The sequence below is a fragment of the Heloderma suspectum genome, chromosome 2, assembly GCF_057233095.1.
Source record: "Heloderma suspectum isolate Gila_16-S chromosome 2, 16-S_ref, whole genome shotgun sequence".
Classification (NCBI taxonomy): domain Eukaryota; kingdom Metazoa; phylum Chordata; class Lepidosauria; order Squamata; family Helodermatidae; genus Heloderma; species Heloderma suspectum.
The window spans coordinates 375287553-375301613 of NC_139459.1; the positions used below are offsets into that span (position 1 = coordinate 375287553).

General features: G+C 47.6%; 1 protein-coding gene across 2 annotated transcripts; it reads right to left on the bottom strand.

Annotated features, from left to right (window-relative positions):
- Positions 1–4033: 4033 nt before the first annotated feature.
- On the bottom strand, positions 4034–13725 carry LOC146356221 (zinc finger protein with KRAB and SCAN domains 7-like). 2 transcript variants are annotated; one of them, XM_084831665.1, is made up of 6 exons: positions 13531–13725; positions 11278–11881; positions 10262–10430; positions 9734–9807; positions 8802–8928; positions 4034–8210 (listed from the first exon to the last, which is right to left on the bottom strand). In XM_084831665.1, the coding sequence occupies exons 2-6, from the start codon at positions 11722–11724 to the stop codon at positions 7303–7305; spliced, it is 1725 nt and encodes a 574-aa protein (XP_084687791.1). In that variant the 5' UTR covers positions 11725–11881; positions 13531–13725; the 3' UTR covers positions 4034–7302. The 2 variants fall into 2 exon arrangements, with proteins under 2 accessions (XP_084687791.1, XP_084687790.1); XM_084831664.1 differs by having other exon boundaries at positions 11278–11885.
- Positions 13726–14061: the final 336 nt, after the last annotated feature.

The window sequence follows — 14061 nt, forward strand, 5'->3', positions numbered from 1 at the left end:
GGAATGCTGGGAGTTGTCGTCCAAGCACCAGGTTGGGTAAGGCAGGGCTACACTGCTTTTGTTTGTTTTACTCTCACTCCAGATTCACTTCATGGGACAACAAGCCTCCAGATGTGGCACGAGGCTTCGTGATGCCTTTAGTCAGCCAGCAAGAGGCAGAGGTTCAACAGGTTTTCACCCAATTACAGGCTTTGCCTGCTGAATTTCTGCCTGTCACAGGCAACAGGACACTCTTGCAGGCATATTTCTATTTATTTATGTTTATAGCCCATCTTTTCCCCAAAGGAGCTCTAGGTGGGGTCCATGGTTCATCAGACACAGCCATTTTGTCCTCACAACAACCCTGTGAGGTAAGTTGAGCTGAGAAAGTGAGCTTCATGGCTGAGCAGGCATTTGAACTCTGGTCTCAGTGTGTCTACCTTCTCACCACCATTGCTGCCACCAGCTATTGCTCCTAGGGAGAAATTACCTAGGGAGCAATTACACCACCCAATTCCCTATGCAGGTAGTGGGCTCTCCCACACTGGAGGCATTCAATACAAGGCTGGACAGCCACCTGTCAGGGATGCTTTGATTTGGATACCTGCATTGAACAGGGGGTTGGACTTGAGGGGCTTATAGGCCCCTTCCACCCTACTATTCTCTGATTCTCCTCTCTCTCATTATTGCTTGCTTGACAGGCAGACAGCCAGTCAGTAAGTGGCAGTGGCATCTTAAGAATATAAGAAGAGCCCTGCTGGACCAGACCAAGGATCCATCTAGTCCAGCATTCTGTTTGCACAGCGGCCAGCCAGCTCCCCATGGGAAACCCACAAGCAGGACAGGAGTGCAACACCACCCTCTCGCCCATGTTCCCCAGCAACAGGTGTACACAGGCATACTGCCTCTGAAACTGGAGGTAGCATATAGCCATCAGGACAAGTAGCCATTGATAGCCTCCTCCTCCAGGAATTTGTCCAGCCTCCTTTTAAAGACATCCAAATTGGTGGCCATCGCTACATCTTGTGGTAGCAAATTCCGTAGTTTAACTATGCGCTGTGTGAAGAAGTCCTTGCTTTTATCGGTCCACCAGTCAGCTTCGTGGGATGACCCCCTTTGGGTTCTAGTATTATGAGGGAGAATGAGGGGAGAAAATGTCTCCCCGTCCACTTTCTCCACACCTTGCATAATTTGGTACACCTCTATCACATCTCCCCTGATTCGCCTTTTTCTCCAAGCGAAACAATCCCAGATGTTCAACATTTCCTTGTAGGGGAGTTGCTCCATCCCCTTGATCATTTAGTTGAGCTGCTGCTGTTCACCACCACCACCACCACCGCCACTGTCTGTACCAGAGCAAGAGGCAAGTAAACAAGTTGTTGCCATGGTGAAGAGGAACAGAGGGCTCTTAGTGGGCCTGGTGTGGGCCCTTGGCAGTTGTCTGACCATGCCTACCTTTGACGCTAGGCCCAGTGTGGTCTTCAAGGTGTTGGTGGACTCCCATCAGCCATAGTCAGCACAGCCAATTTTGAAGGATGATGGGCATTGTAGTCCACAGATGTTCCCTACCCGTGATATAGGTACATGCTTGGGATCACCCAGTGGTTATCATTTGCTACTTAGTGGTCTTATCCCCACCCCCAACTCACTGGGGGGGGGATCAAAATGTGCTGACATGAAGGGAGAAATACCCACCCAAATCCTTCCAGTGCCTGCTTCTTGGTACTGATTTGAGTCAAGACCTTTCTTAGCAGTCATCGTATTAGTTACAGGACAAAGGGGGTTAGCAAATATGGAGCTGTTCACACGACACACTAACCCACACTCAGTGGTTGAGTGTGGGCTGTCGTTGAACCGTGGGTTGTTTGTTGAACCGTGGATTAGCATGTTGTCTGAACTCAGGACATCTTCCACAGGGTGGCTTGTTAACCACCCTGAACAGCCCAACAGCAAACCCTGGGTTCTCAAGGTGGCTTGAGAAAAATGAGCCACACTGCATGGTTAACAAGCCACCCTGTCGAAATTGTCCTGGGTTCGAATAACACGCTAACCCACAGTTCAACAAAAAACCCATGGTTCAATAACAACCCATACTTGGCTCCACTGATAGCGCCACCAAAACAGCAGAAAGCCTTGTGGCACCTTAAAAAATCACATTTTTTCTTGGGGCATAAGCGTCCCTGGACTCATCTACTTCAGTAATAAATTTGTTAGTTTCAAGGTGCCAAAAGGCTCTTGGCTGTTTTGCTGCAGAAGACTAAAATGGTTCCTTGATGCTGAAGTAATTTCCATCCATGTCCTTATGTGCATGAAAGATCCTTCAGTAAACCTAATAAGGAACTCAAGTTTATATGCCCCTGCACCCCAAAATTAGCTTTGGATTATCCCATATATCTCCATGGCTAAAGGGCTGTCCCCTTCAGGATCCACAATAATTCTGTCCTCTGAAAAAGATCATTTTGGGGCAGGGGTCGTTGACATGTGACAACCCCAAAGGTATTATTATTTAAGACACACACATATATATATATATATATACACACACACACACACACACACACACACACACGATGGTCCTTGCCTGCAGGCTTACTATCAAAATAGACATGACACAAAAGGAAAAGGTGTTGGGGAGGGCAAAGGGAAAAAAGCAAGTGGTCTTTCCACAGGGTTGAGTAATGGCTCTGCTTCCCACTTCATCCTCCTTTGCTGCGGCCTGCTGGGACAGGAATGACAAAAGAGGAACTGGAGGTGGGCACCTTACAGTAAGTGTTGGACCACCCCAAATGAGACATTCACACCTCCAAGAGACGGTCTTCTAAAAAATAGCATTGCATCACAGCTGACCCATACTTTATGCGGGCACAGGACACTTCTAGCATGGCACTTCATACTGATAATAGCCAAAATAAATACAAAAAAAGAGAAAAGAATTGGGGTGTACCCCAAACTAAGCTTTGGATCATCCTCAGACATAACACCAATTCATCCAGGAGAGTGTCAGCTATGAGATGGCAACGAATCAGTGCTTTGCCTGGGGGCAAGACCCTGTGAAGGGCATGTAAACATGCCAATAATAGCCTAAATATGTAGAAAAGAATAAGGAACTAAGGGTGCGCACCCCACAAGCACCTCTGGACCAACGTATATCAGACACTCAAATGTGCAGGAGTTTTCTACAGAATGCCATAGAATTTTGTCAGCACGATGCTTCATTTTGGCGCAAGACACTTCGAAGCATGGTGTCCCATGCCAATAATAGCCAAATCATGTAAAAAGAATCTGGGGGTGTGCACCCCCCAATAAGCTTTGGCACATGCTAGATCGCCTGTTCCCAACCTTTTTGCATCCTTGGGCACATCTGGAATTTATTTTATTTATTACATTTCTATACAGCCCAATAGCCAAGGCTCTCTGCGTGGTTCACAAAGTCTGTGTTTTGGGTGGTCTCACAAAATGGCTGCCATGGGTGAGGGCTTGCCCATTCATAAAATGGCTACAATGGTGGGTGTGGCCAGTCACAACATGCTCATTTCCCAGAAGGCAAACTGTGGAGACTAAAAGTAACCTGTCCAAGGACCTATATACAAGGCAGAGGTGGGGGTCTGAGCTCCAAAACATAAATTTATTTGAACCCAAATAAAGATGGTGAGAGAGGGTAGTCTCCCAGTTAATTTTTAAAAAAATTGTTTTAATAAGAAAAAAAATCTTGAGAAAATGAAAATCAGGAGGGGCAGGGAGCAAGGCAGGTACCACGGGCACCACATTGGCAACCCCAGTTCCAGATGATATACCCACAACTCCAGGAGAGTATCCTTTATAAAACTGAATTACACCCAGCCCAATACTTCGTTAAGGCTGCTGATGGGCGATGCGTAGCCCTCCAGATACTTTGGCCTTCGAATCCCATTATCTCTCCCCATTGGCTATGCTGGCTAGGGCTGATGGAAGTTGTAGGCCAAAGTATCGGGAGGCCCACAAGTTGCCCACCCCTGGTTTAGACGCAAGACACTGCCAAGCAGCCCTTTCCCATGACACTACCAATCATACATTGCATGGTTTATTTAGACATATTCCTTCTGTTTTATTGATAGAGATTGGGACCGGCTTTACACAGGTCGGAACAGGCCTTAGCGTGATACAGAGACGCCTTCAAGCAAAGTTATGCAGCCATCAGGAGTTGGAGATGTTGTGCCCGCCTGCTGTGAGTGAAGGCACTGCCCTTGGTAACCCAAGGATCGTGCCTTGCCCTCCCAAGAGGGGCTTCTCTGCAGGAAAGGGTGGTAGCTGTAGTCCGTATTTTGCTACACCCAAGGCTTCCTGACCCGAAAGGGTTCATTTTTCCCCATAGAATATGCTCTCAAGGCCTGAAGCAAACTTACACAGCTGTGAAGAGTTGGACACATTGAACAGGACATCCCTTGAGAGCTGGATACATTCAGAAGGGCTTCCCCTGAGGGGGGCTTCTCTGCAGGAAAGGGTGGTAGCTGTAGTCCGTATTTTGCTAGCCCCAGCCTTCTTGACACGAAAGGGTTCATTTTCCCCCACAGAATATGCTCTCAAGGCCTGAAGCAAACTTACACAGCTGCTAAGTGCTAGACACATTGAGCTCACCTAGCATGAAACCATGGTTCCTGGTACCCCAGGCCTCTGCCATGGTGCACCCCTAGCCCCCCAAGGGAGAGGTCTGTCCACCCCATTTCCCTGAGGGGGCCTGCCCCACAGTACAGAGGAGGAAGGCAGCCTATAACTCCGGCCCTCAGCCTAGTTATTTCCCCCAGCTTCAAACTGTATTGACTGCAAAGCCATGTGCTGGTTAGGAAAGTCTGTCACCTTGTGTCTGAAGATGTTACTGCAGACTTCAAACATGCTGATGGTCAAGAAATCCATTTTCCTCCAGTGTCTCAGGAGCCTGTAACATTCCACTCCATGAGGCTGAGCCAGCACAAATTCATTAGGCCATCTGTACCATCCAAGGCCTCAAAGCCACAGCAGTACTCACGCTAACTGGGCTGAATGAGTTCCTCTTAGTCTGTGTGGGAACTTCCCGCCTAGGGATGTATGCCTTTTGTAAAATTCGTTCCAGCCGCATTTCTCAGCTTGTCAGTGGCCTTTCGTTCCATCATCCACCCATGGATGGAATTGGGGTTTTTCAAATTTCCTGGATTTGCAAAAATGCAGACTTGCAAAAAGGTGCAACCCCCCAAAATGCGCGTTTTCATGCTCTAGCCTATGGGGAAAATGCACATTTTTGGCCAATGTTTTTTAAAGTATTTTTCTACCACTAAACTTGCGTAAAATTCCAGAAAGTAAAAGAACACCCCCCCCCCCCTCCCCAGTCTGCAAGTCCGTGGAATCTGTGAGACTTGGGAAAAGCTGGTCAGCCGCAGAATCCACCGGCAGATTTATAGAAATCCAAACTCGTCTGATTCCACCGTGCATTTCTCCGACATCTCTATTGCTCCCCGCCCCCTGGAATGCCTGAGAAGATTGTTTCAGTTAGCTTGTGATCGGCTAATAGGAATCACTGTAGTTTGGCTAAAGGGTTTTGGATATAAAACCAGGGGAGGTATAAGTGCCCATTGCCTTCATCTACATCTTGGGTTTCAGTCATCTCCCTTTGGCCCTGTGCTATTGAAGACCCGTGCTTTGGTATGTATAGGCATGTTTTAGTTAGTTGCTATTTTGCCCTGTAAGTAGGGATATAAGCCCTCTCTCAAAATACTAGAACCCGGAGTCATCCTATGAAGCCGATTGATGGGAGATTCAGGACAGATAAAAGGAAGGGCTTCTTCACACAGCTCATAGTTAAACTGTGGAATTCGCTACCACAGGATGTAGTGATGGCGACAAATTTAGATGGCGGTAAAAGGGGGTTGGGTAAACTCCTGGAGGAAAAGGCTACCCATGGCCACTAGTCTTGATGGCTATGTGCTACCTCCAGGACCAGAGGCAGTGAGCCTATGTACACCCGTTGCTGGGGAACATGCGTGGGAGGGTGCTGTTGCGCTCGTGTCTTGCTTGTGGGTTCCTGGTCGACAGCTGGCTGGCCACTGTGTGAACAGAATTCTGGACTAGATGGACCCTTGGTCTGTTCCAGCAGGGCTCTTCTTATGCTCCATCTGTGTTTTGGGGATTGTCAAGCGTCTTTTGCTCTGTTGTCTGTTCACAGACAGATTAAAACATTTTTTTAGTTATGTGGAAAATTACGCAAATAATTCCGTACAAGGGCTCACAACAGTTTACATACTTTACCTTTGTATGTAACATTTCACGTATTGTCCCCCATTCCATTCAACTTTTCCCCACATATATTTACCAGTCTCAGGGGAAACTTGCATATTTTCTATGGATAAATATGTGTAAATTTTGGGAAAGTGAAAAAAAACCTAATCCAAAAGTCCACAGGCTCTGTGGGGCCTGAGGGGGGGGTCATTCTGCAGCAGAGTCCACAGGTTGGATTGCTAGAAATCCACGCTCATTTTAGTCCATCTCGAATTTCTCCAGCATCCCTACCTGTAAGTACTGTTTCCAAACTTGTCTCTTATGCTATTTGGCCGTTATGTTATTCTCTGTCCCCTTTTATAAATAAATTTACCACCTATCATAATTGAAAGTGTGTGCTTTATTCCAATTAAGCCTCAGTACTACACCAAGCCTTAACTGGAATAAAGCAGACTTGCACAGCTTTCCTCTTGGTTATTGCTACTGTTTCAAGGTTTCAGGTGTAGGCCTTTGAAATAGAGGGAACTGGCTTGGGCCATTGTTTCATATGCCTTAAGAGTGTCCTGTAAGGTCTGAGCGTCCCCTGGCTTAGGCCAAGTTGGACATCAGGGATGGCGGCAGCCTACTTTGCTGGGTAGGTGTTCAATCTCTGCATCCTTTTGTCCCTGCCTACACTGCTGGGAGTTAGGGCACTCTCCTTCCTCCCGTCACACTGCCACATTTAAATGGATTTAAATTAATGAATGCATTTAAAAAACAAAATAACCTCATAATGCACATCTTTAGGTCCCCCTTCGTATGCATGCAAAGCTTCTTGTGTCTAGGTTTCACTCTCCTGGCGCTATCCTCTTTTATTATTGACTACTTTAAGCTCTGCTTTATTCATCAGGTTACTTTACATACCTGCTTATTTTATTTGTAACCAATTAAGATTTGGCAAATTGTCACATACTCATTTAGAAATATAGTAAAATACTTCAGACTTTCTGCTGGACTAGAATTACGACTCAGAAGGTTCTGGAAAGAACTGGAGTCCTGGGAAAAAGGGACGCACTCTGAATCCAGACAGGGAGGAAGCCAAGACTGCTGCAAGGATCCTCATTTCAACACCCTGCAGTGGAGACTCTGATGAGAAATGAGGTATCTTTTATCACTAAGGCGCTTTCCACAGTCCAAGCACTTGTATGGTTTCTCTCCCGTGTGCGTCATGTGATGTCGAAGGAGGTGTGCTTTTTTACGGAAGTTTTCTCCACACTCTGAGCATTTGAATGGCTTCTCCCCCGTGTGGATTCTTTGATGCGTGACAAGGTTTGACCTTTTAGAAAAGCCCTTTCCACAGTTGGAGCAAGGGTACGGTTTCTCCCCTGTGTGAATTTGGCGATGGGAAGTAAAGCATGTTTTCTTACTAAAACTCTTTCCACACTCTGAACAGGTATATGGTGTCTCCCCCTCACGGGTTCTCTGATGGAAAATAAGGTTTGCGTTCCGAGCAAAACTCTGTCCGCATTCTAAACACGTAAACTGCTTTCCCCCCACGTGGGTTCGTTGATGTTCCATAAGGGCTGAGCTGTGACTGAAGACCTTTCCACACTCCAAGCATCTAAATGCTTTCTCCCCTGTGCGTGTTCTTTGATGTAAAACAAGGTTTGTATGCTGACTGAAGTTCTTTCCACATTCCAAGGAGGTAAATGTTTCCTCTCCTGTATGAATCTTTTGATGATTAATTAGGCCTTTCCCTTCTTTGTGCATTTCCCAATGAGCAGTATGGCTGGATATACAGCTTAGATTTTCACCATAGACCCAGCACTCGCCACCTTCTTTTCCTTTGTGTAGTTTTTCTTGGACTGGGATTTCACAGACATCACCACCTCGAGGAGTGGAGGATGGATTCTTCCTCTGCTCTTCCCCTTCAGTTTTCTTCCTCTGCTGTTCCTCTTCTTTACATGCGACTCTTTCTAACAACATGTGTGTTTTCCCCTCATTCTTACTCTTCCAACCATCACCAGCTGGAATAAAGAGAGAAAACTGGTAAGAGCCTGAGAGAGAAACAGAACCCCAAACCAGGGCACAAATCCAATTAACTCTTATTGGGAGTGACAGAATTGTGTTCAGACAACACACTAACCCACCTTCAAGAGTTGAGTATGGGTTGAGTGTGGGTTGTCGTTGAACCATGGATTGTTGTTGAAACATGGTTATGTTGTCTGAACCCAGCTGTGATAACAAACTATGGTGAACAACCCACATTTCACAACCCAACAACTAATCATGGGTTCTCTTCATGGCTTGTTTGTGGTTAACAAACCATAGTTTGTAGTGCAGCTGGGTTCAGACAACACAATAACCCAGGTTTCAGCAACAACCCATGGTTCAACAACAACCCACACTCAACCCATACTCAACTCTTGAAGGTGGGTTATCATGGTCTCTGAACCCAGTCAACAGAACAAACTTAGAAAGGAGGCTATATAAATATCTGAAAAGTTCCCCGAACAGCCAGAAGTACTTGAACTGAAATACCGGGTGCTGAGAAACAGATGAAAATAGCCCCTTTCTACCTTAACCATCTATCAAGTCAGACAACTAGGAAGCCTAACCCAGGGAAGCCAGATTCCCACAATTCTCATCCATAACTTCCACATGCAGGGCTCTTTGGCTTGGATCCAATAATGTCCATTCCTCATTGGTGAAATACACAGCCACGTCCTCAAAGGTCACCGGACCCTGAAAGAAAAAGGAGGAGAAAATGTAAACTCCTTTTTAGTTTAGGAAAAAACAGAGGTAAAAAACAGGGCTAAGTGGAAACATCATAGAGGCATATAAAATTACACATGATATAAAATTGCACATGGTGTGGAGACAGTGAATATAGAGTGATTTCCCCCTCCAGCCCCCGTCTAAAAAAAATTAGAAGTAGTATGTAGCCATTGTGGCTAGTAGCCATCGATAGCGTTGTGATCATCCATGAATTTGTCTGATATGCTTTTATATCTATTTAGGTTGGTGGCAAATGCAATCATCCAGTCATCCAATGACTCTAAATGGTGGGAAATTCAGGAGAGACAAAAAAGGTAGTGTCAGCCACCAACCTAAATAGATATAAAAGCATATCAGACAAATTCATGGATGATCACAACGCTATCGATGGCTACTAGCCACAATGGCTACATACTACTTCCAGGATTAGAGGCAACTGAATTACCAAGTCTTAGAGAATAACAGGGGGAGAGGGGGCTACAGGCCTCATGTCCTGGTTGTGGGCTTCCCAGCAGCATCTGGTTGGCCACTGTGGGAAAAAGGATGCTTGTGGAAATGAGTCATTGGGCTGATCCAGTAGATCTCCTCTTACCTTCACCATGTGAAAACATAACTAAGGTGAGATATTTGCAGGGGGCAGATTCTAACCTTGGTGAGTGGCCTTCCCACCATTTCTGTGGCTGTTTTCACGTAGAGAGACAGATTCTTTCAAGCCCAGGCCAAGAACTCTAGGCTGCCCCACTGCCTGCTTCCCCAATGATGCCTCCCTTACTTGATGAGCAGCTGTTTCCCCTCCAGCACAAACAGGAGAAAACCGAGAATGGATCGCTGATGTCATTCCACTGCCTGTGAAGGACAAAAAGGTGATGGGAAGATATTGTTTCTCCTTTGCACACACTTAAACAATACAGGTTTTATATTTTACTTCTGTGTTTGAAGAAAAAATGCTCTCTTTATATCGGCTCTTGGGCAGACTTCACAATTGCTCATTTGGCTTTGTTACAGAGCCAGAGAATATAGTTAAGGCAGGGAGACTCCATGTTTGGTGCATCATCCCATCCTGTAGAGCAAGACAACTGTTGCTGAAAGACCAAGGAAAAATGTGGGTGTAGGGGGGCTAGGTTCTAAGGATTATCATAGAATTTTAGAGTTGGATGGATCATCTAGTCCAACCCCATGCTCACTGCAGGATCTATAATGACGAATGCAGCTACAGCATCCCTGGCAAATGACCATCCAGCCTTTGCTTAAATGCTTCCAGAGAAAGGGAGCCCACCAAATATGTCCCAGTAATCCTTACCCAGGAAAGTGGCAGCTTGGTCAAACTCCTCCAGGAGCCATCGGAACAGGGATCCCTGCCTGGTGCCTGATGGAGCTTTCATTGCCTGAGGGTAGGGCTGCCGAACCCTTTTCAGCCCCACAGCCACATTCCGTTTCGAAGAAGCTCTCGGGGGCAAAAGCGAGCAGGGCTTAAAGAACAAAAACAAACAAAATTCCATTATTACCATTATTAGTAGGAAGCATGTCTACTCAGCAGGACTGAATCACTCCACAGCACTTTCAAATCATATCTCAATTATCAAGCTCTTCATATCTACTCAGAAGTAAGCAGGAGAAGGCTCAGAAGCAAGCAGGACTGGATCACTCAGCAGCACTTTCAAGTAGCATTTGTACTGAGAAGAAAACGTAAGCACCATGTCTACCCACAAGTATGCAAGGTAAGTTTGAGATGGAAGCAGGACTGAATCACATAGTAGTTTCCCCCCGGCTCTGCCCCCTCTGCCACAGAGAGAAAAGTTCTGATCTCCGATCAGCAGCTGATCAGAGATAAGAGCGTCATCCTGCTTAGAACTGAGAAAGGCAGCCTTCACAGAAAAGATGGACAACTTGTGGCCCTCCAGATATTTTGGCTTACAACTCCCATCCTACCTATGCTGGCTAGGGATGATGGGAGTTGTAGGCCAAAACATCAGGGGGCATTAACTGCTGACTGGAGATAAAACCTGATTGGAGAGAAGAGCTTTTCCCTCTGTGGCAGAGGGAGCAGAGCCAAGGGGAGAAGCTGCCAGGCCAGACAGAGAACCCCCACGGGCCTTATCAGGTTTGCGGGCCAGAGGTTCCCCATCCCTGCCTTAGCGAAATCAGTGACTACTTCTGCTAATAGTCCCCACACCTGAAATGGAAGTAAGGAAAGGACTTTGGGGTCAGATGTCCTCCCCTCGGGTTATTATAAAAACAAGTTGTAAAAGTAACAGGGAGTTTTATCTTCGTTTACATTATCTGCTCCTTGGAATGACCAGAATAAAATGGACTCACCTGCTGCTTTTCCTGCTTCTTGTCCTCTGCCTGGCTCAAGAGGAAACCTTCTGCCAGGGCCACTGCCTGGGAGCTGGTCTCTGGTCCACATTCTCTCACCCAGCTCTCCATCTCTGGGGGCAGGATGGTCAGGAACTGCTCCAGAACCACCAGGTCCAGGATCTGATTTTTTGTATGTCGCTCTGGCTTCAGCCACTGAAGGCAAAGCTTGTGGAGTCGGTTGTGAGCCCCTCGGGGCCCCTCGGCCTCTTGGTAACGGAACTGCCTGAAGCCCTGGCGCTGTATATCCAAGCTGAGGGTGTCCCCCTCACCCAGGATCTCCTGGACGGTTCTTTCCCAGAATTCCCCCCTGCTCTTAGCCAGGATGGCATCAGGATCTCTTCCCTCTTCTGGACCAGCTGAGCCATCCCCTTCCATTTTCAATCCATGCTCCAAGGCAGCCCCCATCAAGGCCAAGCTGTCACCTCCCCCTGCTTCTACCTTCTTTCTTTAAGACAAAGACTGCCCAGATTGGTGGGCCGTCTAAGTTTCAGTATGCGGAATATTTCACTATCGAAGAATTTCATAAGCAGAAGTGGATGATTCCAGCTAGTGACTGGGTCTTCTTTCTGAAGGAAAGGCAGGCAAACATCTAGCCTCAAAGCGGAACTGGAATGGGGGCCAGTAGCAAGGTACCCATAGGTGCACTGGCGCCCTCCAAAACCCCCAAATACGCCCACCAGACACCACTCGACCCCAGACCATTCCTTCCCCCCACCTTTCCTTCCTCCCATCATTTGTGCTGCCATGGTCTTTCATTCCCCTCCTGCCCCACTACAACAGCTTTTCCTACCCTCCCCCCTGCAAGTCTCTCCTTTCCTTCCTCACCACCTTTCCTCCACCATCTCCACCTTTCCTTCCCCTGCTGTGACCTTTACCTCCTTCACTACCTTTCCTCTTCCCCCCACCACCATCACCTTGCTTCCCCCCGCCCCGCCCACTATGGCTTTTCTTTCCTTTTTCCCATCCCCTTACTGCCCCACCTTTGGTTCCCTCACTCACCTCAGCAGCAGATCAGGAGATAAAGTGAGCAGGACAGAAGTAGCAGGGAGTAAAAGGGGGTTGTGACCAGGGAAGAGAAGGAAGGAAATGGCAAGGAGTGGGGGAGAAGAGGAAGGAAACTGTGAGTGCCCACCCACTACAACGGCAGTTATTGGTGGTGCCCACGGACCCCAAAATGTGGCCTACTCCTGAATTAGAGACCTGGAGGAGGTTCCTTCAACTGAGGGCTGGAGAACACAGCCTTCACCTGGCTGAGAATCATACAATAAAGAATCCCTTCCACTCATTAGAACGTAGGAAGAGCTGTGCTGGATCAGACCAAGCGTCCATCTAGTCCAGCATTCTGTTCACACAGTGGCCAACTAGCTGCCCACGGGAGACCCACAAGCAGGACACAAGTGCAACAGCACCTACCTGCCCATGTTCCCCAGCAACTGATGTACATAGACACAGTGCCTCTGATGCTGGAGGTAGCATATGGCCATGAGGACTAGTAGCCACTGACAGCTTTCTCCTCATCTGTCCCTAACAATTCAATTCTTCCTTTCTATAGACTCCCTCTCCTCTCGCTCTCTGTGTTTTCCCTTCAGGCCCTCTCCTTCTGTAGCTGCTTCTGCTTCATACGCTTGGCTCTCCCAGAGACCCCAGCCAGACCCCACCCCCTCACTTTTTGCCTATTTTTTTTTTATCATATTTACATCCAAAATGTAGTGGCCACCATGTAGCATGGGCAATGTTCCCTGATGTTTGCTAGCAAAGACATACAATTATATTAACAACCACATAAATTAAAAAGTCAGTAAAGCAGAAGTGAGCCTCCAGATGTTGTTGGCCTACAACTCCCATCAGCCCTAGCCAGCATCCCCAATGGTGATGGATCCTGGGAGTTGTATGCCAAACACCTGGAGGGCCTGCAGTTGCCCACCTCTGCTAAGGGAAAATGATAAAGCAAGTTTGCCCAGTCCTGGTGCCTCCCCCCCGGGAGGTGTTGGACTACAACTCCCAGCATGCCCCAGGCAGCTACAGGGCAGAGCCCAACACATCTGGAAGGCTCCAGGCTGACTTGGACCTTGGCCTCCGTTCCACGTGGGGTCTTCCCACCCACTCCTCACTTCCCTGCCTCCCATTTTCTACTCAAGCCTCCCATTGCAGCTCTGTGCATCTCCTGCACACGGGTCCGTGGACCTCTTTCACCAGAGACTGGGGACTCACCAAATCCTCCCGGGTGGGGAAGGCAACACCCAGTTCCCGCCCCACAGAAGGGGGTCCAGATCCTGCTGGCTCTGGATTAAAGCAGGAATCCGCTCCAGCCTCCTCCTGCAGGCACCTTTCGCTTCCCCCACGCACCAAGCTCCTGCTTCTCCCCAAAATCATGCACAAGACCGGATGGAGCAAGGCCTTTTCTCTGGAGGGCCCCCTCCTCCCCCTCCCAATTTCCTTCCTCTCTAGGAATCCATCTCCTGTTCATTTAACCCTTGGAAGACTGAGGAGCAAAGATCTCTCTGCTCGGGAGTCCAAGCCTGCAATCCTAGGGTAAAATCCATCATGAATCCTACTTAGAGTAGATCCACTGAAATGAGTGGGACTTAAGTTAGTCATTCATTTCAATGGGTCTAGTCTAAATTGGGCTTATGTTGGATTTTGCCCTTAATCACACTTCTGTGGGATTAAGCCCCCATCGAGCACATGGGGTAGCATCCAATGGTACTCCTACACAAAGCAGACCCATTGAAGTGGGTGGGC

Coding starts and splice junctions, on each gene's coding strand:
- LOC146356221 (XM_084831665.1), bottom strand. CDS start 11,724: ATGGGGGCTGCCTTGGAGCATGGATTGAAAATGGAAGGGGATGGCTCA. Junction 9,808..10,261: donor CCAAGCTGCCACTTTCCTGG/GTAAGGATTACT, acceptor TGTCCTTCACAG/GCAGTGGAATGACATCAGCG. Junction 8,929..9,733: donor GGGAAACAGCTGCTCATCAA/GTAAGGGAGGCA, acceptor TTTTTCTTTCAG/GGTCCGGTGACCTTTGAGGA.